We start from the raw sequence: 24,302 nt of genomic DNA, 5'->3' as shown, positions 1-24,302 counted from the left end.
GATGTGTATAAGAGACAGGTGCTGGGTGGGGGCTCGTCCCCGCCTCTGAGCATCCCGCTTGCCGCGCTGCCCCGGTGACTGCCCTTCAGTAACGCTGGCCTTCAGTTCCCTCGGCTGAGGGACGGAGGGCTGGCGGTCCCGGGTGGGGTGGCTGCGTCCCGCGTGGAGCATCAGTGGCTGCGGGAAGGGAACTGGCAGCTGCCTACCGCAACCCTCCGTGGACCGGCGGGGCTGAAGTGTCACCCGTGGGCTGGATGGGTGAGCGCTGGAGAGGGCATCCCACCGGTGGGCGAGGGGCCAGGAGCTGCTCGCAGGGCTGCTGCCGCGCTGTGACCATGTGCCAGTGCTGGGACGCAGCAGTTCACATCCCCTGGTGAAGGTGTCTCCCCCGGGACCCGGTGGTTTTCTCCCCCGGCACCTCTGGTCCTTCTCTGCGCTGAGGCCAGCGTGTCACCCCTCGCCTGCCCTTCGCCTTGTTCCTCTTCGGTGGCATCGCTGGGCAGTGCCCTGTGGGTCCCCGTCCCCGCTCTTCCTCTGTCCCATGGCAGAGGCCATTGGGGTGCGGAGCCGTTAGTGTCACTCAGGGGTGTGCTGTGGGTGTGGGGTTTGTTTGTTTTGGCTTGCTTCTTTTTTTTTTTTTCCTTTCGTTCTTTCCAGGAAGCACTTAATGTTCTTGTATTTCTGGCTCCCTCTGCTACTTGAGATTTGGCAAAGATGCCAACCAAGAGTGGTTCCTAAATGTCAAACAGGACAAAATGTTTTGGAACCCCTTTAGACCGAGGCTGAAATGTCAGTATTTTGTAGTCGTTGGCTTTCTGGGTCTGTGATGGCTCCTGGCACGTGCGGGCAGCAGCACTCAGCACATGGGCTGCAGCTGTCCTAGGAAGCAGCGTCGCTGCTGCGACACAGGCTGTTGTATCTTAGGAGTTGACTTCAGCACTTTAGAGGCTTGAAGGCCTGGGAGCCAAGGAGAAAGGCCTCCTTGGCATGAGCCTGAGGTGCAGGTGAGGCTGGATCCCCTCGAGGGGACACGTGCTCCCGAACGTTTGCCTTTTCTACTTCGTTATGGCTTCAGAAAGAGTGGGAGAGCTGGATGGTAGGGTGCCCAAGAGAGGAGATGCTGGCGGAAATGGGCTTTGAGAAGTTCCTCCCTGCTAGCAGAGGTGGAAAATGGCACCTGTGTCTTGTATATGAGGGCAGGTAGGACTTGCCTGTGGAGTGCTGGATGAGTGCACACGTGCTCTGCATCGGACCTCGCTGGGGCTCTGAGCAGAGAGGCTGCTTGCACAGGTCTTGGGGGATGAGGTGCCCTCCCTGTGGGGTCCTGGCAGGCACTAGGAATGGGAAGAAGCAAAAAGAAAACCAGGGAAGGATAGAAAGAGGAGCTGCTGTCCTGCCTTGCCTCTGAGCACCTGTGCCTGGCGCAGCGCCTGTCACCGTGGCTGCATGCCATTGAGGAGCAGGAGGAGGAGGAGGCTGCTCCCTGTGATGGTGCCTCTGGGCTCTTTGTGAGGTCCCTTCCCCTTGAGCATTTCTCCCACTGACCTTTGCCTGCTGCTATCACCAGGGCTTGGGTTTGACAATTCTCCCTCCTCACACCCCACACAACAAAGCCTTGATATTCCTCACCTGAAAATACAAAAACTTGCATGATGGCATTTTTCTGCTCTGACTGCTCAAAGGGAAGCGCCAGGGCCACACAGTGGCTTTGAAAAGCCTCCAAGCTTTCCCTGTGGCCATGTTCCCCTCGGCTCATCTGGGCCTGCAGCACGTGTGTCCTGTGCAGGGAGGTGTCTGTACTTTAACCCTGCAGCTGGAAGTTGTGCAGGATCAGGGCACTAAAGTGCCAGGCCAGAGGGAAGAATGGAGCTGGGGGTAGTTTTTGCAGATGTCTGGGCTGGAACCTGTGGCCAAGCATCCCTGGGCTCTGCCGATAGCCCAGTGGAGCTGGCCTCGCCCTGGCCAGGCAGGTTTGCATGCTGGAGAGAGCAGGACAAGTGCACAAAGCTTTATGTGTGCTTGGATTGCTTTCCGATGCAGCTCCCCTCTCTACCAGCACCTTCTCCCCTTACACTGTCTCCTGGTGCTGAGAAATCAACTGCAGACTCACCGTCTTGCTGGCTCCACTGGGTATACTTGCAGGTGCACCACGCCAGCATGTGCCAGCGCTGGGGATCCCCAGTGCAGGCAGGCACCTGACCTCAGCTTAATGGTCTGCGGCCCACGCGTGCTCAGGCGTGCAGGGCTGTATCCTGCTCCTGGCACCGAGCTCACCCCACGGTGCAGGATCAGGCCCAGCTCCAGGGGCACCCACACCCTGGGAAGGGAAGAGCAGCAGGAGGGTGGAGCGGTGTTTTTATTGAGTTGCTGAGTGGGAATAGCAAACGTCCTGCCCCTCCTGGCACGTGGCACAGCATTGCAGTGGCACTTGTGGCAAGAGGCGCCAGGTCACTTGTTGCATATTTTTCAGTCTTGATAAGTGTGTCCTGAATGTGTCTGGCACCTGGGTCCTGTGGGAATGCCGGGGAGGTGGGGGTCAGCCATGGCTCACCTCCCTGTCATGCTGTGGGCAAACTTCCCAGGCAAGTTTCAGCTGTGCAGGAGATCTTCCAGGATGTGGAGGCAAGGTAGATGTGAACCAGGGAGCAAAGGCAGGAGCACTGATTGCTGAGGATTATCTGCCAATTATCTGATTGTCTCAGAGGCTGCTCCAGCATGCAGATAAGGGGGGGCTGGTGGCAGCTGGGAGCATGGGATGCTCCATGTGCCTCCACTGTGCTGGGAGGGGGGTAGTGGCTTTGTTTTTGGGGCTGGCTGCTCCTCCTCCCTGTGCCCTCCCACAGTCAGAGTGAGCACAGGTTGGTGGTTCCTTGGGAGACCCTTCCTAGGACAGGATTGTATTTGCTGTCTGGGGCATAAAGCCAGAGCAGACCCTGTGTCCTTCGGTTTGCTACATGAAGCCTGGCTTGTGCTTCTTGTGTCAGCGGGCTTTTCCCAGCCCCTCCAGGCAATGTGGCCACTCCAGAAAAATCTGGAAAGTTCTCTTCCATGGAGTGCCCTGACAGAGGTGGTGGCATCTGAGATGTCACTCTGCCCTTGGGTTGCATGCAGGGGATGCAGTTGCTGACAAGGCAGTGGTACCCAAAGGTTGCCCTCCTGACATCCCCACCCTGATGCCAGTGGTGGCTAAACCTGCTTTTGCCCTTCACTGCCTGCCTGATCCCAAGCAGTCTGTCATTTATGCCAAGCTTCTCGAGGAGAAGGGTGTTGCAGAAGGGATGCAAGCCCATGTGGCAGGGAGCAGCAGTCCTCTCAGTGTGGAGTGTGCACTGAGTCTGTACCCTCAGTAGGGTTTGGGATGACTCGGCTGGGGATGGGGATTGTAGTGCACAACTCAGCAGCTTTCCGGGAGAAATAGCTCTTCCGTACCAAAGAGGGTTTGCAGAGCAGCTGCAGATGGATGGATGGATTCTCCTGTGGGATATAAGAGCTCACGGGCATCCTGGGGCAGAGTGAGCTGTGCTGCAGATGTTGTCGTCCACCCTGGTGTGGGGTGAGAGGTGCAGAGCAGGATGAAGCTCACATCCCTCTGCTGGGAGCTCCGTAAAACCCTGGTGCTGGTCAACAAGTGCAAAAGTGCTACTTGGTGTCAGACTTCAGTTTTGTTCTAAAATAAGCCTTGCCCATGCCTGGCTGCTTCTGCATTTCCCTCTGCTAGCAGGAAGGCAGGTGGGTGCAGTGAGTACCCCTTGCATGGGGCAGCCAGGGTTGGTGGGGGTCTGGTGACCCCCCCCACCTTAAGCAGCAGACTCTGCCTGGCATGCAGCACCTCTCGATGTCCCAGGGAAGGGGCTTCACGTGGAGTTGTGTGTTGCTTGGCAGTTTTTGTGTGTATCCCCTTTTTTGGTCTTTAAGTAAAAACGCATCTTTGGCAGCTGAGTGCGGGAGGGGGATGCCCAGGTAGGTCTGGCTGGAGAGTCAGGAAATGCCCAGCTGCAGCTGCATAACCCCGGCCCCACGTGGGTCTGCACTGAGTGGCCTCTCTCCTTGTGCAGTGAGGGGCTGGCTCTCAAGCCCAGCCCGCAGTGCATTTCTTAGCAGCAAGTTGCTCCTGCTGCCCCTGTGCCATGCAGCTCTGCAGGCCAGGCAGCAGCCTGCACAATCGCCCACGCTGTTGGGGCTCTGCTCTGCAGTGAGTGCTTGCCTCTGCTGCTGTGCCCCGGTTCACAGAAAAAAACCCAAACCACATCTAAACTGCTGGGTTGTGGAGAGTGATTTCTAGGCAAGTCTTACAGGAGAGATGAGACTGGTGCCCTCTCACTGGGACATGGAGATGTAACCGTAAGGTGTGCCCAGGGCACAAATTAAAGGGTATCGGGTGAGAACTGCCGGGGTGGGCTGTGGTGATGCTGGCAGCTTCTGGGGTGCCATGGCGCTGCAGTTGCTTGCTGCCTGGCAAACTTTCCCCAGTCAGTCCTGGGTAAGCAGGGCCGGTGCCTCCACCCTCTGCTTGTCGGCCCGACCTTTACACCCGGCTGAAGGTCAGGCTGGCACGGCAGCGGGCACTGGGGTGGTGGCTGCTCCTGTCCAGCTCCGTGGCAGAGGGGTGGTGGTGGCTTCTGGAGGGTCCTCTGGTTCCTCCTGTGGGTCTCTGCTGCTGGGATGTGGGAGTGAAAGGTGAATTCCTCCTCTCTGCTCCCCTTCCGTGGGTAGGGGCTGTGCTCTGCCTCCCCCCTTGCCCATGCCTGCTGGGGAAAGGGACTCTGCTGCCTGCAGAGCGGTGGGTGGGGACCCCCCTGATGACTGCGGTCCTGCCTTGCTGATCCAGCTGGTGGGTGAGGGTCTCCTGGAGGGGCTCTTTTTCTTGGCACAGTTTGAACTGCTCTGTTGGTCACTGGCTTGCCAAGCCTTGCCCAGCCATTCCCTCGCTGAGCTGCAGCTCAGTCAGTAGTGGTGGTCTCGGCAGCCCTTGCCTGAGCTGTCTGTGCAGGAGTCTGGGAGCAGCCAGTGCCCTGCCAGCTCCAGGTGCCCTGCCTGGACTCCCACAAGGTGCTGCAGCCTCTTCAGCTTCGTCCTCCCTCGGGTACGGGGATGGACAGGCTCGTGGGCAAGATGCCCCATGGACAGACTGTCATTGCCTCTTTTGGTGCTTACCACTTGAGCCCTGCCTGATGCAGGGGGGGGCGCAGCTTGGGAGCAGCTCCTGCCTGCACTGACCACCTCTCTCCCCACAGAGTACAGCCGCTTCGAGTCAAAGATCCACGACCTGAGAGAGCAGATGATGAACAGCAGCATGAGCTCTGGCTCCGGCTCGCTCCGGACAAGCGAGAAGAGATCTCTCTATGTCAGGTAAGGCTCAGCCCCTGCTGCTCCAGGCAGCCAGAGGTGGGTGGGATGGGTATATCCCCACAGCGTGGGATGCAGGGTGGGACGGTTCAGCCTGGGCTGTGCAGCACCTCTGTGGACAGTTGTTTCGGAAGCTGGGAAAGTGAGCGTGATAGACATATTGTGAAGCACAGAGGGTGCGGTAGGGAAAGGAGTGCTTTTGCGCTGGTTCACCGGGACTGGGTGCTCTGCAGTTGAGTGCCTTTTCCAAGGGCTGTTCTGCTTTGGAAAGTACTGCTGTCTCTACAGAGCCCTGGGTGGCTGCTGGCCAGGCCAACCCGCTGGGGACTACTGGGAAACATGGGCATCTAGCTCTGCTTCTGCCTCGCTCAGCTTGAGGAAGCATTCAGGGTGCTTTCCTCAAACCACTCCCTGCTAACAGGCTTCTCCCTGTCTCCTCCCACCATTCCTGTGGCAGGATCTGGCTGGAGGGAAGATGAACTCTTAGGAGGATTACTGCTCTGAGCCCTTGATGCGCTTTTGGTGCGGAGCCAGGCGCGGGGCAGGCAGGGGTTAAGCAGCCATGCAGCTCTAATTGTGCAAGTTCTGTGCAGCCGGGGCAGTCCCTGCTCACTGCCTGCCTCCTGCCACCTCCTGCCCACCACAGCGCGAGTGGAGTGACAACCAATGAGTAATTTTAACTTGGTAATTAAAATAATCTTGTAAGTCCTCGCCCTGTGCTGCTTGTTGCAGTTGGGGGCTGGGAGGAGCAGGGGATGCTTCTTGCCCATGGGAAGGATGACAAGGGCCGAGGCTGCATCAGCATCAGCCTGCCTCTCCCACTGCACGGCTGCTCCATGCAGAGGGGCTTCAGGTTGTTGCTGGACCTGGTGTAAGCCTAGCCTGGCAGGAGGGGAGAGCTGCAGCTCTTGAGTTCCTGCAGTTCCAACCTTCCAATGAGGCTATGCAGGCATCTTGCTAGATTTAGCATCTCGGGACTCTGTGCTGGGGGTATGCAACAAACCAGGCACTGTGTTGAATAAACATCTTGCTAGTCCTGCCTTTACTTCCCTGCTGTTTATGGACACCTTTGTGAATGGAGCAGAGTTTAGGCTGGATCCAGCTTGAGTTGAGCCTATGAGTCTCGTGTACCCTGCCTGAACAGGTGCTGCATGTATTAGGGTATGCCTGCAAGCCATTGCCTCCAGGCTGCCTGTAGCGTCTCGCATCTCTTGATGTGTCCCTCCATGTGGCTTTGGTGGCCTCCACAGCGCTGTGTCCCCTCACATACACCCAGGTGGCTTTGGATGGGAGCTGGGCAGCACCTTACTGAGAGGGTGATCCCAGGGGAGAGCTTCCCCAAGCATGTCCCTTTCCAACCCTCCCTGGCTCTGGCGGCCATGCACCCCGCAAAAGTGCTTGCGAGAGCCGCCAGTCACCCAGACTGCCCCAGCCCTTCTGGGCGGGGTAGTTTCGAGCACAGTTTACCCGAAACCAGCTGAGCTGCTGTGCTGTGGACAGGACATCAATTACAGGACTTGCTACCCAACTGCTTGAGTCAGCCTCGTGAGGCTGTGTTGCACCCCATGTACTGTTGACAGGGCTGGATCCTGACACCTGAGTGCCTGCCGGAGCTGATTTAGGGGTGCCAGGTGCTCCCCACGTGTTTCGGAGCCACAGTCGCACAGCATGGGCAGGAGTGAGGCAGGTCCACACGTTGCCTGCCTGCCTCCTGCCTGCGCTGTCGCTGGGCAAAGTCCACTGGCACCAGGGCTGTGCCGGGCAGGGATGGGGGACGGTGGGCGTTGTGCCTGGGCACCAGGAGGAGGCCACACTGAGTTCCTGGCACTGCTCCTCTGTCCTCTGGCCAAACCATCTGCTCTCCGGGCTGCTCGTGAGCCAGGGCCGAGCAGAGCCACCACGCTGCCGTCCAGCCCCTGAGCCCTGTGCACCCCGGGGAGCCCCCAGTCATGGTGGGTCCTGGGTGCTGATGTGGCCAGGCGCTGGTCTCCGGGAGCATCGTGCCTTGGGGAAGCAAATGCCTCATGTCTCTGCCTCGCCGTGTCCAGCCCTTGCACAGGCCTTGCTGTGCCTGCCCCGGGATGCCGGTGGCTGCGGCAGGAGGAGCCGCGGGGCCAGCGCTGCTCTGCAGGGCAGGGTGCGGGCTGTGGGCAGGGCAGCCTGCAGCCCGCTGCTGTTCTGGAACCGGCCTGACCAGTTCCCCGGGGGCCTTGGCTCTTGTTTTGCTCCCGATGGCATCGCAGGGGCCTGCCGGCCACGCACAGCCTTATCTTTTGGCCTTTTGGCCGGGAGCTGCCTGCAAGGGTTGCTTACCTCCAGCAAAAGCACCCTGTGGTGCTTTGCTGCTGGCTCCAGTGTGCCGGGGGCTACGTTTGGGTGCAGAGGGACCGAGCACAAGAGCTGCCCCGGGACTGAGCAAGCCGGCAATGGGGGAGCAAGTTGGTGGTTGGGTGTACCTGGGCGTGTAGGGCTGCACCGGGTCTTGTCCTGGAGGGGACTTCCCAGTTCACGGAGCAGTCCCTCCTCCCCATTTGAGACCAGATGCCTTGATCCAGTCCCAAGTGACCTGAAAAGTTTTATTGCCCAGTGCTCCCCTGGCAGCAGTGGAGCAGGGATCTGGCTGAAGTGCCCTCCCAGCCCTGCAGCTCCACAGGGACCTGCGGCATGGTCTCTCGGCCCTCTCGTTTGCACCGTGTGCTTTCTGAGTCCCCACAGTGGAAGAGGGTAATAAGCAGGGCAGAGAGCATGTCTCCTGGTTGAGGAAGAGGCTTGTTAATTCCAGGATTAAACCAGCAGCAAGCCAGTGTTTGTAGTACTTGGGCTCATGTCAGGCTGGGGGGTGAGCGAAGCTGCCAGTGTCTCAGGAGTGAACACAGAGGTTGTGTGTCGGTGCTTTTAGTGACTGTTCCCATGGTTTGGTTTGGTTTGTCACAGACAAGCAGACATGGTTTGAGATCTGACATTAGTTGCACATGAAACCACTGAGAGCAGCTTGTGGGTATGGTCTGCAGTGCTGTGTGCAAGAAAAGTGGGTGCAGGAAGGGTATTAGTGCTCCTCTAGTTAAAAAAATAAAAAATCAAAAAATCTTTTCTGTACCTGGTTAGTTTAATACTGAAGATAATTTTAAACTAAATCAAATGTTCTCAGGGGAAGCGTTTGAGCGTTTGAAAAGGATCGGTTGTGGAAGCAGATATAGTTATTCTCAGATGCGTTCCTAATTCACAGGCTCTGGACTAATGTACCCCTGGACATAACTAAAGCGTGTGCTCAGTGCCCTGTGGTCTCTGCCTGTGTGACTGCCCACCAGCAGTGGGGTCTGATGTTCCCCATCCTGCTCCTTGGCCCCGCAGCCCCTGGGGAGGGATGGTGGCGAGTAGCTTTGCACCCCATCTCCCTGCTGCCCTCGTGCACGCTGCTGCTTTGTTGAGGCCTTGTGAGGTTCACCTGCTTGCTAACCACAGGCCTCTTCAGTGCGTCTGTGGTTTATGTGCCTCTTGCAGCTGAGGTCAAGAGCGAGTTGGTTTGGTCCAGCACTGTTATTCCTGTGTTGCGTGCTTTGGGGCTTGTGCTGAGCCCGCCAGTGGGAGCTGTGTGCTGGTGGTTCTGGGGTGCCGCTTGCCTCAGCAGGAGGCTTCCCCAAAGTTTGGGTTTAAATCCCTTAAGGTATGAAGGTGGCAGTGCCCCAGGAGGTTGGCTGTGCTGCTGCCCTCACTGCCTGGCCATCCTTAGGGAAGGCATCGCTCCTCTCTCTGCTCCTCCGCAGAGCCCTGTTTGACTACGACCGGACCCGGGACAGTTGCTTGCCCAGCCAGGGGCTCAGCTTCTCCTACGGGGACATCCTGCATGTCATCAATGCCTCTGACGATGAGTGGTGGCAAGCCAGGCTTGTGACGCCCCACGGCGAGAGCGAGCAGATTGGAGTCATCCCCAGCAAGAAAAGGTGAGTGTCCATCAGCAGGAGCTGTCACACGTGGTGCCTCCTTGGAGCTCCCCAGCCTCTGTGAGCCTTGCAGCCCTTGGGGGTCTGCTCAGAGTGGGATCTTCTTGAGGTTCCACCTCACCTGCCCCTCCGTGGCTGTGTGGCATGAAGGACACAGCAGTTGCAAGCTGGACCTGTGTGCATGTCTCCCTGGGGAGATGTTCTCCAAAGCTGGGTGAAACTCCCAAGTGAGGAGGGGAGCACTTGGACCCCTCTGGGGTTCCTGTGGGGATGGAGAGCTGGTGTTAGCCAGTCTGGAGCTCTGGGTGAGAGCAGAACCACAGCAGTGACTGCAGGCTGCTCCTTGTGTCCTCTGACAACCTCTGCAAGCCAGGTTCCATGAGGTGGGAAGTCACAGGGAGCAGAGGAGCTGGCTGCCACTGCCTTCAGGTCGGCAGAGCCAGGCCTGTATCTGCCCCCCACCCCTCCTGGGAAGGTTGGCTTTTCCCCTCTCCTGCTCCTGCAGATGCTGGCCTTGGCCAGACCCTGGTCAGGTGGTTCCACCTCTGTCCCTCTCTGGGAAGGAGCTGCCCTTTGCCAATGGGGCCACCACCCAAGGGTGCATGGAGCCACCTGGGGAGGCTATCAGGTGGCATGATGGGCATGTGTACAGGACTAGCAGCTCTTTCTCCCCCTTTAACTTCCAATCAGGGTGGAAAAGAAGGAGAGAGCACGGTTGAAAACAGTGAAGTTCCATGCCAGGACTGGAATGATTGAGTCCAACAGGGTAAGTGCCGAGCTGGGGCTCAGCAGGGCACCATGACCCAGTAGCTAGCAGGGGCAGGATGAATCCCAGCAGCCTGGTGGGGCGGCTGGAGCAATCCCAAAGCAAAGGACAGTGTGACTGGATCTGCCCCAGGCCCTCATCTGCTCGGCACCAATCCTCCGTGACTGTGCAGGGGGTGAGCAGAGGAGCCTGGGATGGTGCAAAAGTGCTGGGGAAGGACCCCTGGTTGGACTGGTCGGGGAGCAGAGAGTGTCTCACCATGGCCCGTGGCTGGGAGCTGACTGCAGGCAGCTCATGCAGGTGAAGGTGGCTGCCCTCACCCCTGCGTGGAGTGCTTAGTGAGCAGATGAGGAAGGGAGAACAGCCTGGCAACCCCTGCAGAGCTGCTGATTGCCCCGTCAGCTTCCCAGCATTCCTACCACATGTTTTTCTCCACGTTTAATTTTTTTCCTGCATTACAGTTTCCATGTAATCTCCATGATTTCATTTGAGGGTAACTGCCCTGACACAGCTCCTCATTGTCTCTTCATTTTAATTTTTCCCACATACGTTAAATGCCATTGTTTTTTCTGTCCTCCCTTCCATCTCCATGTTCTTCAGTCGATCAAAACGAAACGTAAAAAGAGTTTCCGCCTCTCTCGAAAGTTTCCATTTTACAAGAGCAAAGAAAACCTGGCCCAGGAGAGCAGCGGACAGGAACGTAAGTAGCAGCTGGCCAGAGAGGGCAGGCGTGCAACCCTCAGGTCCCCTGCCTTGGGGGGAGAGATTGAGCACATTTCTGTAGCCAGGGGTCCTGGTGTCTGCCCGTGGTCGGGTCTGTGCTCCACAGTCGTGCCAGCAGCTAGGGAGAAACCAGAGCTTGAAATGAAAGCAACGGCTGCGGGCTGGTGTTCTCTTTCTCTTTCTCATGTTTAATGTCTTCATCCTTTCATCCAACTTTACACTCACCTGACCCCCTGCTCTCCCTCCTGCTACTCTCCCCTCCCTGCTGCAGGCTCTGCTCCCTCCCTCCACCTGCCTAGGGCTGCTCCCCTCCAAGTGAGGGGCTGGCCACCTCCTGCAGAACTTTTCCTGTCCCAGTCAGGGCTGAGGGGCTGGGGAGGTCCTGGCTACGCTCCCCGTCTCCCCTAGAAGTGACTCACAACTATGTATTCCTGTCTGAGAATCCTTCCCACAGGTTAAACCCTGTGGGTATGGGAGACCCAAGCCCTCGCTGGTGGAGGAGCTGCCCACCCACGACTGAGGCACATGGTAGTTGGCTGCAGATGTTGGGGGTTCCCCAGCTCTCACCTGGCAGCACCCCGGGGCTCCCAGTGAAGGCAGGGCATGCAGCTTGTTGCCCCAAATTCTGATGCTGGCGCTTGCCAAACCCAGCCCCTCCTCCTTTCAGATGCTTAACTGCATCTGCTCCTTCTTCTGCAAGTGTCCAGACAGAGAGCCTCAGTCCTCGATCCTCAGGGAAGAGGAGGTGGGGGAGGCAGAACCGTGTCTCTGCCCCAGTGCCAGCGCGGCGCGTGTGTCCCCTCCCCTCCAGTGGCGCTCTTGGGTGTGACACAGAGGCAGGAGGTTGATGCTGGGAGCTGCCCATATCCCTCTGCTGCCCTTGCCAGGCTGGCGCCAACTTCCAGTGAGCTTAGCAGCCAGCGTGAGCCTCTGGCCTGTGGTGAAGGTTAAATCTGGGGTCTTCTGTAGTGCCTGGACACAGCTGGGCTCCAGTCAGCTCCATGCTGGAGCTGGGGACTTGCTGGGGCACGGGGATGGGACAGGCAACTCTTCGCCAGCCCATGTCACAGACCCACAGCCAGCTCCCTGTGTTCGGCTGCTGTCCGTCCCAGCTTGCAGTGGGGGGTCCTTCCCACGTGTTTCCACAGCCCATGCAAGCACTGGGGCGTGGGCAGCTAACACATGCCAGTGGGGAAAAATGTGTCCCTCTGCCACGTGTTGGAGGACTGGCTGTGCTGTGTCTTCCCCCGGAGCGGCCAAGCTGTTCCAGAGGCCTGCAGAGCCGCCATGCCCTGTCAGTACACCCCGTCGGGCACCGCGGAGAAACACCTCGGCCCTGCTTGCCAGTAGCTCAGGGCTGCAACCACTCGGTGCCAGCACATGCTGCCGTGGCCGCCCTGCCCTCCCCAGACCCAGGGTGGCCCTTGGGGGCTCTTTGGCAGAGAGGAGGAGCTTGGGGGGGTGGGATTCAGCAGCACAAGGCGAGAGCCATTAGCAGCGGGCTGATGGTGTCAGCTCTGAAAACATTTAACCTCACTTGCAGTTGCAGCTCTGGGCCGTTCTGCACTCCTGTCACTAATGCTGATCTGGCTCTGTCTCCCCCATCCCTCTGACTGCCCTCTCCCGCGCTCTCTTCTCTCCCCCTCTTCCCCTTCTCGCTGTCTGTGAAATCAGGACTTCCCTGGGTTAAGTGACGATTATTATGGAGCAAAGAACCTGAGTAAGTCGAATTTCAATGCGCATTGTTCACTTTCCATCGCTGGCATGCCTGGTGGTGCCTGGGGAGCGGCCGGGCTCCAGCTGGGGCAGCTGCGCTTCTCTGGGTGCGGGGAAGGAGCCCTGCAAGCGCTGCCCCTCTGCTGGGGAATGCCGGGCTTGGGAAGGCGCTGCTGCTGCACGCGGGAGGGGATGGGGGAGTTTGCTTGGGGATGTTGGCCATGCCCTAAGCGCGTCCAGCTGAGTGCTGCCTGCTGTACCCAGGGTGAGCTGTGCCTCCTCATCCTCCTTTTCCTCCTGCTCCTAGCTGGGCTGGCTGCTGGTTTAGCGCTTGGAGACTCAGAGCCACTGCCAGTGCAGGTGGGAGGTGACCATAACCATGACGGGTCTGCTCTGAGTGGGGCGAGTGACAGTGTTTTGAAGTGTTGCCACCTTCCCTGGGGCACCACGTATCCAGAGCTGAAAAACAATGATGGCAGCCCCTCATCTCTCCCTTGCTGAGCTCCACACACCCCCAACTAGTGCAGAGCCTGACTGGGGGGCAGACAGCAGCCAGCAAGCCTCTGTGGGGCAGTCACAGCACTGGGATTAGCATAAGCAAGCAAAGCCCCAAACTCTGTCCCATCCTGTCACTGTCTTGTCTTCGTGGGTGCCAGTCCCATCCCCAGAGATAGGGTCCCCCATCCCCGTGCTGGTGTGGAGCTGGGCCCTCCCCTGACCCCCATGTGCATGCTGCGCCCGCGCCCCCCGCCAGCACCCTCCTCCTTACGCACTCCACCTTCCCTCCCTCAGCCTGGGAAGCCCAGCACCTGCACACGTCTGCCCATGCTGGCCAGGCAGCCCCCTCCTGGCATCCCTGCCTTCTCCCGGAGTAGCCAAGTGTTCCCCTGCACGTCCCCAGTTTCCCAGCAAAGGCGAGAGATGCTGCCCTGCCCATGCGGTGCAGGCTCCTCCCAGCAGGTGCTGGGGAGTGGGTTTTTCGGGAGGTTGGTACTGCCCTGCCCTGGGTCAGTAGTGCTGGGTTACAGCCAAGGTGCCCCTGTGCCTTCTGCCCGTGCTCCTTCTGAAGTGGGTCTCTCTGGTTGCTTTGCAGAGGGTGTGACATCAAACACCAGTGACAGCGAGAGCAGTTCCAGTAAGTGTGCATCTCACCTGTACACCCACCCCTGTGCACGTGTATTTGTGTGTGTGTGTGTGTGCACATTTTGGCAATTCCATCTTGTGTTGTCCTGGTGGTGGTTCTGTTCAGAGGCTGGTCCTCCCTGCTGGTGACACCAACATGCTGTGCCAGCTCTTTCCTCAATGGTGGGAAGAGCAGGGGCTGGAGGGCAGGAGCGAGCCTGGCTGCTTCCTTGCCCTTTCCTGGCTGCAGGGCTCTGTTCCAGGGCTGGGTGGTGGATTCTCAGTCCATGGTGGTCCCCCATCCTCGGTGTCTGCTGCCAGAGGCCATGTCTGTAGCATAGGTGGCTCCTGGAGCCCAAGCCTGTACAACAGCGTGGGGGTCCAGCTGCAGCGAGTTATCCCTCTATCCCCAGTGGGTCCTCTAAATATCTGCAGCACATCTGCCATCCACCCTGCAGGGAGGACGGTGCGTCCCAATGGGCCCCAAGCCTGCAGCAGCGGGGAGAGAAAGAGGACACTTGACCCAGAGCTGGGATGTGAATAATTAACGTGGATCAAGGGCTGGTAACTGCATGCCCGTCACGCTCCACGTCAGCTGGCGGCGTGGTGGGGACAGCCTGGAGGTGTTCCCAGGGCTGCGGGAGGCTGGCCAGGCTGGGAGCCAGCTCCTGGTGGGTGTGGAGGGGCTGGAAAGCTGCGAGCTCACCTGCCTTTCCCTGGCTCTGTTGCAGAAGGACAAGAGGACACCATCCTGTCGTACGAGCCAGTGACACGGCAAGAAAGTAAGTCCTGGTGCTGAACTGCCCCATGCCTGCTCCAGCGTGGGCACCTGTGTCCCCAGCACAGCCAGGGTGACTGGCGTGACCTCCTCCCGTCTGCCGTACCAGCTCAATGCCGGGTGAACACAAGTGGAGTTTCTTGTCTGTTGTGTGCAGCAGGGGAGCCAGCCTTTCATGCTGCCTCACAGGGCTTCCCCTGGCCTTGATTGTCCCTTTTTAATTAATAGAAAAGACTTCTGACCTGGTCTGCAAGACCAAGGGAGAGATCCAGAGCTAAAACTGAGCTGGACTTTAGTTCCCAGCTGAGGATGAGATTATCCCTCCCTGCCTCAGACCAGGTCTCTGCTGCAGAGCAATCTGCCCACCCCCCCCCTAGCCCTCAGCATTTAACTGTGCTTGATGCTCAATCCCTGCAGACCCTTTCACAAGCTGAATAGTCCCAGCCTCAGTGGTATCTCTTTGCCAGAAGCTGAATCAGACTCTTAGACTCCCATCAGTTCCCAAGTTCTGTGGTATCCTTGCCCAGCTGTCCCAGTTGTCTGGCTCCTGCTCCAGGCAAGGGAGCAGCTTTGCTGATCTGTGACCCTGAAAACCCGAAGCACCTTCCCTGGGGTCATGCAGATGGTTTGGGTCAGATGGGAAGGAAATGTTGACTGTAACCAGGAGGAGATAAACTCGCATGGAGGAGGCACCTTTGGGTGCCCACATGATCAGGAGCACCCACTGCTAGCAGGGAGAGGGCAGGTTGATGCCAAGAGTGGCAGAGGGTCAGCTGCCCGCAGCACAGACAGGGCCTCAGGTTGTGGCTCTTGTTTGCAGTTCACTATGCGAGGCCGGTGATCATCCTGGGGCCGACAAAGGACCGAATTAACGATGACCTCATCTCCGAATTCCCACACAAGTTTGGTTCCTGCGTGCCCCGTAAGTCCCAGCTGGCGCTTGGTGCCCTTGCTAGAGGGAGGGGAGAGCGGTAGCTCTGCTACTTGCAGGGTCTAGCCCACAGTGTGGGGAGGGGGCCAGGAGCATGGGTGGGTTTTCTCCCTCCTAGGAGGTTTCGCACGCGTTGCTCTGGGTTCACTCATGGTGCCTGCTCTCCTCCAGACACTACCAGGCCTCGGCGCGAGAACGAGGTAGACGGACAAGACTACCACTTTGTCGTATCCCGCGAACAGATGGAGAAAGACATCCAGGACAACAAGTTCATAGAGGCTGGGCAGTTCAATGACAATCTCTACGGGACCAGCATTCAGTCAGTGCGAGCAGTGGCAGAGAGGGTGAGTGTTGGGTGGCATTCCTGGGACCGGGACGCATCCAGCCCAAACGCAGACACATTCAGCAGTTCCCCTCCTCGCCCTGTGTTGCTAACGAAGGGCTGTAACCACATTAAGCAAGTGTGGTATGAGCCTCTCCTCCTTCCAGAGTCCTGCCAAGCCACGTGGCTGCTTTTCTCAGCTGCACTACTCCACCTCAGTGTTGTACTTCTGTCACCCAAACTTGACCTGAAAGCCTGGTACTGGTGACACCAGCCTCATGCCCAGGAGCTCCCAGGGCAAAGGTGCCTGGCTGTGTCCTCGAAGCAGCAGCATTTCCTCTGCAGGAGTACTGGAGTGTACAGATGGCTTGTAAATTGTTTTACACATTCAGAGAAAGATTCAGTCCATTTGCATTGCTGCTGTCCTGCCATAAGCAGGCAGGAGCACAAGGCCACTGGGAGTTGGCTTGTGTCTCTGGACTGGTGTTTCACCTCTGTGGCTCCTCTCTTTCATAAGCACATCTGTATGAGCAAGCTGTTTTCTTCATGGAGTAGACTGTGTGGGTAGGTCTGATCCTGATTGTCTCCTTTCCAGGGGAAACACTGCATCCTGGATGTGTCTGGCAATGCTATCAAGAGGTTGCAACAAGCACAACTTTATCCCATTGCCATTTTCATCAAACCAAAATCCATTGAAGCTCTCATGTAAGTGCAACACCATGTTCTGTGCCTCTTCAGGGCAAGCAGCTCTGGCATGTCAGGAGATTGTATGTCTGCTGCGTCAGGTTTTTAGAAAGCAGCAGAGGTTGCTGCTGGGGCTGAGCTTGTTCCTTGTTAAGAGGAGCTGGGGCCATTGCTGTCTCTGTGGTGTCCTGTCACATCTAATGCCATGGTGCATCCAGGCTCCATGGATTGCTCTAGCTTAAAGCCCTTCATTTGCCCCAAAGAGGATTATCCATGGGAAATCTAAAAATGCTCCCAAATGTGCCTGATGTAACCTGCTCAACTGGGCCCTGAGTCCAGCCAGGAGAGCTGCCTACAGCCCGTATCAGTGGATCACAGCTGGATGGTGGCTGAGCCGGGACAGCCCTCGGGAGCAGAGAGGAGATGTTTCCTGTGTGCCTAAGGGAGACCTTCTGCTTGTCCTGCTGCTCCTGGCCCCGGGGAACACAGGCTGGAAAGGATGTGAGAGCTGAGCTTGCAACTCTTCCAAGCAGGGGCAGAGAATATTATCTGTGAGGAGATTCAGTAGCTGGAGATGGACTCTCAGATCATAAGAGGCTCTTCTGGCACAGAGGGGACTGGGAAAACCCCTTCTCAAGCCACAAACTGCTTATTTGGGTGTTGTATGAAGATGAGGGAACCTAGGCAAGGAGGGTGGTGGCAGGCTCTGGAAAAGCAGGGAGACTTCTGCTGTGGTCTTTCAAATTTGGAGGATTGTCTGGATTTGAGTCCCCTTCTGTGCCATGGTGAAAGGGGGAGTGGTGGTGATGGGAAGAACTGTTGGAAGTTGAGATGAAGTGCCAAGACAGCAAAGAACATATGGGGATGGGTCCTGCCTTCGAGAGCTGGGTCCTGCACAGCTTCCATTCCTGGTGTGCAGAGGCTTCCCAGGCAGCCTGGCTCCATGGGCTATTTTTGCTTCTGTTCATTGCTAAGAAAAAGAGCTAAGTTTCTGGTTTTTTGTACATGGCAGGGAGATGAACCGGAGACAGACGTATGAACAGGCCAACAAGGTCTTTGACAAAGCCATGAAACTCGAGCAGGAGTTTGGAGAGTATTTTACAGGTGAGTGTCCTGAGCAGGCTTGTATCTTGATTTATTTTATTTTTCCAGCTGGCAGCTGTGACTTCTCTACCAGCACTGTCTTACTGCAGGGTCATGGGAAAATGTCCAGCTTCATCAAAGCAGAAAAGAAATGGCACTTTGCCAGCAGAGCTCTGCAAACGGACTGCTCCAAGATCAGTGGATAAGAGTAAACCAGGTCTAGAGAAGGAGACAAGTTGTCAGGCAGCATTTTCTGAGTTTGTGAAAGTTTATCACCAACTTTAATAAGAAAAAAATCCCCAGGCAGGGGAAGTGAGCATAGATTCAGGGTGCTACAAGGATACAGGAAATAAAAAAAACTCCCTGCCAAAAAGAGAAAAGAGTAATTTTAAAGAGGAAAGATAAAAAAATTAGTGACCTAAATAGTGGAGACTGCCCTGAGTTATTGCAAAACATCTCCCAAAAAAAGACTGGAAGTTTGGCTGGCTTCCTGAGTAGTCTTTGCTGAAGAGCCAGTCAGGGACTGCCTGGCACTTTGTGCCGGCAGAGATGAGCTGCTCATGGCACACAGAGACATCCTTGTGCATTAAGGAACTAACGTTTGTAACATGATTAATTCTGGAAGATCATGGGCAGGCAGAGACAGAGAAGCTGGTCTGCCATTTTTTCTCCAGTGCAGTAACTGTTTCTTCTAAAGTTGAGTGATAATCCTGCCAAACCCTGTATTACCCACCTAACAGTTACTGGGAAAAATCCCAAGCAGAACATTTTCTAAAAATGGATCTCAGCTGAGTAAATGTAGGGGTACAAACAGAGTGAAAGCTTTCCCCAGACCTCCTGTCCTGAGCAGCAGTTCCAGAGCTGCCAGCTGCTCTTCCAGGAAGAGCGCAAGGGCAGCGTGCACCATGGTTTTGCATGCCTTGGCACACTGTCGCGCACTTGGACGGTGAGTTAGAAGTTGACCTGGGGAAGGAACGCTCCTGGATGAAACCCATTGCTGAAAGAAGTGGGTAATGGGCAGAGAGATGATCACCGTAGCAAGTTCTGTGCAGGAATGAGGGAACACAGAGATGCTGGAGGAGGGACCTGGCTAGGCCACACAGGCAGGCTGAATTACCAGCAGGCTTTGGCCCTCCGTGTGCATCTTCCTGCTCTGATGTAGGAAGCACAGTGAAGTGCTTCGTGTTGTGTCTGTACTAAGCAGCAAGATGCCACTGGTCTTTGGGCAGGAGTCACTACTGGCAGTGACAGCCATAAGCTGGCCTTTTCCAGCCTGACAGTGCTGCGATTCCCAGCCCGCAGCAAAGGAAGCCACAAACACGAGGAGCCCTCAGCACCGACCAGAGGGGATGGACCAACGCGGCCCCTCGGGAGGCACTCGGCCGCTCTGCGCCAGGCCCTCCCCTGCCCCGCGGTGGAGTAGCTGCGTGTCGGGGCCAGCTGCCCGCAGCCTCGGCGCGGTGGCGTGATACAGTTTGCAAAGCTGATTAGCAGCCTGTTGTGGAGAACCCAGACGGCAATTCACACGCGCAGGAGCTCTGCCAGCAGCTCTGGCAGCGCGGGATCAGCTCTCGCTAATCCCCTTGGACACGCTGGGTTAACCCTGTGTGTCATCGTGCGCCTGTTACAGCTCCTTTGACATGGGTTGTCTCGTTCATTAATTGTTGGCTGCGGCACACCAGCCCGTCTGGTGCGGAGTGAAGGCTTTTCCCGTAGCTCGTGGTGGGGAAGGTGCAGCACCGCCTGATGCTCAAGGTCTTGCTTGTTCTCTCCTCTTCCAGCCATCGTACAAGGAGACTCTCTTGAAGAAATTTACAGCAAAATCAAACAGATCATTGAGGACCAGTCTGGGCACTACATCTGGGTCCCGTCCCCAGAGAAACTCTGAAGATGTCCCCCACCTGCTTCCCTGTGAGCAGAAGATCTCTGAAGTCCCACCCCACCCAAGCCCTCTGCCCCAAGGGGGGGGGATATGAAAACTATTCCTGCCCCCTTTTTTAGATCGTCGCAAAATTGAGTTTTCTAGTCCTGTTTCTTTTGTTGGGATGAACTCATCTCATTCATCACGTGACTGTTCCCACCATTCCTGCATGGACCTTCCCACTGCTCCATTAGAGACAGATGAGAACCCATTCAAGGTCGTTTTTTATTATAATTATTATTATTATTATTATTATTATTATTATTATTAACTAAACCAAGAATCAAGATGGGAGGAGGCGACCAAGGACTAATGTTAAGAAACAAGTGAAACAATGGACTCTGAGCACATGAGCTAGTATCAGAGCTCCAGGGGCATTTTTTCCAAGTGTGACTGTCTAGCAGCTCTGAACAGTGCGACAGAAAGGCAGCAGAAAGCATTTTATTTATCTGTATATGTAATTTATATATAATATAGAGAGAGATATTATATATATATTATATATATATATATGTACGTGGACTAGGAAACCTGAGGGACCTCTCTTAAAAGGTATTGTATTATTGCAAGGATCTTTTAGTTTCTCTGTCCCAACCACTGGGCGTAGGGAGTCCACTTGGGCAGGAGGAGCTCAAAACGGTACCAGGTGCTTCAGAAGAGTCTCCCTTCGGGGCCAGCCTCCTGCCAGCCACCCCAGGTCCATGAGGCAGAGCAGACTGGAACGCTGCCTGCAGAAGGGACCAGAGGTCCAGCAAGGAGCAACAGCTGATCTGAGTGAGGCTGGGAGATGGAGACTGAGCAGGAGGCTGCACAGCAAGAGAATGGATGATACTACATATTAAATTGCACATTGTTTTACACACCACCTTATGTGTTTGCATGAGAGGTTTCCTTTTGGTTCTATTTTTTTAATCTGATTTTAAACCAAAACCATATTGTGTTGCTGTGTTGGCTTTTTTTTTTCATTATTCCATTTTTCTCTTGTTAATAATGAACTGAATGGGTATAAAATCCAGTTTTTTAACTTATTTTCTAAGCTGGCTCTATTGTAAATATAATCTAGTTCTGCCGTGTTTAGTTAGGAAATACTCTACTGGCCACATGGAACAAATGAATTCTCTGTCCTGTGTTGCTGTGGAAAACCTGGGACATTGGGCTGGCCCTGTACCTGTGGGCACAGGTGAAACGACCCATTCTGGCTTGCGGCAGCACGTTGGCATTCTCTTCTGCATTAGTCACTGGCAGGAAAAGCCCCCAGCTGTGCCTTGGATGGACGCTCACAATTTTGCAAATCAGTAACAGAATTGAAAAACTTCTTCCCTCTCTTCCCTGCTCTGTGCCAAATTCCTGGCTCTGCTGCATGCAGGTGGTGGTGGTGGTGGCCTTCCCAGGGGCAGGGCCATCCTTTCAGCACAGACCTCGCTGCTGCTCTGGGAGCTGGGGCTTGGCAGGTGAATGTGTGGCCGCCTCGCCTGGTTATGTCTCTGGCATAAATCCTCTTTCTGAAATTGGGCTCTGCTCCCTCTCTCGGGTTCACCTTAGAAATCTGAATTGGGTGCCCTGTGCTTGCAGGATGGTGGGGCAGGGGGATACAGAGCTGCACCCATCTGCTCTACACTGGGATTTTTCAAGTGAGGCAACGGTTGGTGCTGGGACAGTTGGCCCCAAGATGAGAAATGTCTGCCTTTGAGGAGACTTTGGCTGCCACACTTGACTGGGGCTCCATCGTGGGAACAGAGCCTTGTGTGAAGCTGGGGGGGAACTCACCCAGCCTTTCAGAAGGAGCTATGTTGCTGGGTACTCGTAGTACAGGTAGAAGAGTGCTCCCACCTTACAAAGAACTGGTGAACGCTGGTTTTGAGACAGTGTCAAGCACCAGAACAAAGGAGGTTGCTGCACGAGCGCGAGCAGGTAAGTCTTGGCCCGTTCTCCCTCCCCCTGTTCCATAGGGATAAGTGAACGTGCGGGGTGCCGGTCCCCTTTCCTGAAGGTAACAGTTATTAGTCTGTCAGTCGGTGCACGGTGTGCACAAGCCAGAGTTTTCAGTGTAAACGAGGGCTGCTGTAAGACTGTACATGTATTGTCTGGTGAGAAGCTGTCTTTACTCGTCCTGCATCACAAGGAGCCCTGCAGGGACCGAGCAGCTTCCCGGGACAGAAAGCAGTGCGGCAGAAGAGATGCGGCCGCTAGCATGGTGGAGGGCAGGAGGACTCTGCTGTCAGTGGGACCGACCCTAAAGGAGCAGACTTTGGCAATGGATTCCTGTTCAGCATCAAGCCCCCTGCCCTGCTGGTCCTGCTCCAGCTGCTATAAACATCGGTCCCTGGAGAAGTGGAGTAAGTGAAACAAAAGTCTTAAGATGCTAGTCACGCCATTCCTGTCTTTTTTTTTTTCTTTTTTTTCTTTTTTTTTTTTTTCCTAATAGCCTGTCTCCCTCTCATCAAGTCACGTGGAGAAAAAGATGATGTACTCCATGGCATAGCTGACAGTATCAAATCGATCATGACAACACTAGTTGGTTACCAGTGTTTCTTCCAAGGAGACATATATTTTTAATAAACAGAGAGTTGCAAAGAACTGTCTTTGAGACCTTCTTGTAGAGTCCTTCATTGTGTGCCAGATCTGGGTTTTTTGGTGCTGATCTAAGCAACTATTGATAGTCTCTCCACAGCAAACTTAAGTGTTCACAGTGGTTTCAAGTTTGCTTCTTTTGGTATAAGGTGGTCACTGAGAATTGCGTAAAAGAAAAAGGAAATTTTAAAAAAAGAAAGGAAGTGGGCTTATTTACAGCTGTAACCACGCCACTAAAAAGCAACACAGTTTGACTCTGGTCTGATAACACCATAAATGTATTTTGGGTAACGGCTTGAATTGTGGGGAGTTTGCTTTACAGATGCAGCTCAAGTAACAGGGTTTATATGCTGGTACATAATTGTTCCTGTATTGGAAATAAGGGCAGCAAAGTAGTCCAGCTAAGACAGAGCATCTTTTTACAGTTTAACATGCTGTTTAGACATCAGAGAGAAGAAGAAAGAAGTTGTAAAGACAACTAGTATCTATTCCTAGTAACTTTAAGTGCAGAGAACATGAGTGTTCACTGGAAGACGAATGTGGTTAATGGAGTATCATACTTTCCTGCCTGAATCTGCTTTTGAAAGGTGAGAGGGTTTTGGTTTTTAAATCTTTTGGTTTTCCTTTTAAATTGTATGCATGAGAAATGAGATTTCAGGGGAACAGGCGTGTTGTACTGAGCACAGGCGTACAGTTTGCAGTTAGTTCACCGTTTATGAAAGTCATTGGAGAAATAAAAAGCAGTTTAGAAACTCCTTTAACTGATCAGGTCAACAGTCTTGTGGTGGTGGTTGTCCATAAAACACTGGAAGATGAAACAGTTGCTAAGCAGATCTGATGCTAGCATTACCACTCCCAAAAATCAAACTGTTTACATACATAGTGCCAGATTTGGAATGATGCAATAGTTGATGTGAAGCATCCCAGGAACACTGTCCATTAACAGCTGCCATGGTAGCTGCCAGGTTTCTCTGTCTGGTCCACAGAGTTAGCTCTGGTAACTGAGTTGCAGGATGTGGATCTGCAGACACTCCTGCCTAGATCCAGGATGTGTCCTGGGCTGATGTGCCATCTTGATCTGATCCAACAATGAAATGTTAAGGTTCCAGTGGGGAGAGGGACATGGCATCATGTTCTCAACATGCTGCTCCTGTAAGGAGGAGACAACCACTAGAAGAGTAACCCACATTCTAAGAGAATGAGGATGGCATGAAGGGAACTAACTGGCTCTTTTGAAGCTTTTTAACAAGCTATTTTTCTGGCCAAGGACAAATTGGTCTTCCTGCCAGGACCTTACGGAAGTCCTTCTGGAGCATTCAACAGCAGTGTTGTCCTATCACTGGTCCTGTCTCACTGTGATATGGGGTGGGGGGGTATTCTTTTCTCTGCCAAGATGTCCTGCTACAGATGTCTGCAACAGGCATGAAACTAATCTGCCATAAGACACTTCTGGAAAATTAGACCATAAGCTGCTTGTGCTATAGAGAAACATGTCTGTGCTTCTGTCTGCAGCTCTGGTTAATTAACTGTCTTGGCCCTTGTTAAGCAGAACAACACAGGAGCTCTGAGGCTACTGGAAGAGGGGTTGAAAGGAATTTCATACTAGGTGTCTCAAAAATTTTTTCCCTATTGGTGCCTGAGATGGAGGCACCTGGACAGCTGTCTTAGATACAGCTTTTCTTGCTAATGATGCCTGGCAGCATAACCTTCAAGGACTGTTATCCTCTGCTTTCCTCAAGCTGTCACAGCAGGATTCATGGCGCTGAAGCATCTGCTGTGAAGCAGGTAAAGTTACCATCTTGTTCAAGGTGTCTCTTTCCTTAAAGAAGCCTTAGGTAACCCCTGACCTTTAGTGTTTATTTATATCCCTTGCCTCCAAGATGAGAGCTGTGTTGTTTTAGGGTTTTTTAGCCGTAAGGAAAACCAAGTAGTTTGGGTCAGTCAGTGTAGCATCTGTTAATGGGACAAGCCCCCAGGAGCACTGTGGGACTAATACCTTGTTGGGGCCACGCTTGGCTCACCACAGGGGTGACGGTGGAATTCCATCCCTTAGTTCCAGTGGCTGCTTGACAAAAGCTTCAGCCTAGTCCTCTAATGAGCTTCAGCCCTCTTCCAATTAGCTTGATTTCTGATTACTGGGAGCACTTCAGCTCCTAAGTGCTAGTGGCCAGACCAGCCCCTCTTCCTCAGTGCAGCCGGGACTTAACAGCAGCGAAGCTCTTCTCAAGCTGTATGCTGGGAGGTAGCCTGAGGCGCACCTGAAACAAAGCTGCTGGAGAGCCAGCGCTCCTCTGGGCGAGGGGAGGCAGAAGGGGCTCCGGGGCACTCTCTTCTCTGCCCTGCCCCACTCCCAGACTCTTCTCAGCAAGGACTTCCCCCCCCCCCCCCCAACAAAACA

The 24,302-nt window shown here is 55.0% G+C and overlaps 1 protein-coding gene across 5 annotated transcripts; it reads left to right on the top strand.

The window, feature by feature from the left end:
- Positions 1 to 5,202: 5,202 nt before the first annotated feature.
- On the top strand, positions 5,203 to 21,914 carry DLG3 (discs large MAGUK scaffold protein 3). 5 transcript variants are annotated; one of them, XR_003398371.1, is made up of 12 exons: positions 5,203 to 5,349; positions 9,111 to 9,287; positions 9,978 to 10,053; positions 10,654 to 10,753; positions 13,586 to 13,627; positions 14,346 to 14,396; positions 15,213 to 15,314; positions 15,495 to 15,667; positions 16,241 to 16,350; positions 17,342 to 17,433; positions 19,194 to 21,244; positions 21,759 to 21,914. XR_003398371.1 is itself a non-coding variant. In XM_026848236.1 (12 exons), the coding sequence occupies exons 1-11, from the start codon at positions 5,279 to 5,281 to the stop codon at positions 19,298 to 19,300; spliced, it is 1,101 nt and encodes a 366-aa protein (XP_026704037.1). In that variant the 5' UTR covers positions 5,203 to 5,278; the 3' UTR covers positions 19,301 to 19,323; positions 19,414 to 20,361. The 5 variants fall into 5 exon arrangements, 2 of the variants coding, with proteins under 2 accessions (XP_026704037.1, XP_026704038.1); XR_003398370.1 differs by having other exon boundaries at positions 19,194 to 21,669; positions 21,779 to 21,914; XR_003398369.1 differs by having other exon boundaries at positions 19,194 to 21,669.
- The last annotated feature ends 2,388 nt before the right edge of the window (positions 21,915 to 24,302 follow it).

Source organism: Athene cunicularia (assembly GCF_003259725.1).
Source record: "Athene cunicularia isolate RWA chromosome 4 unlocalized genomic scaffold, athCun1 chr4_part3, whole genome shotgun sequence".
Classification (NCBI taxonomy): Eukaryota; Metazoa; Chordata; class Aves; order Strigiformes; family Strigidae; genus Athene; species Athene cunicularia.
Note: the sequence above shows the minus strand (reverse complement) of the source record. Positions and strands in the feature narration are given on the sequence as shown.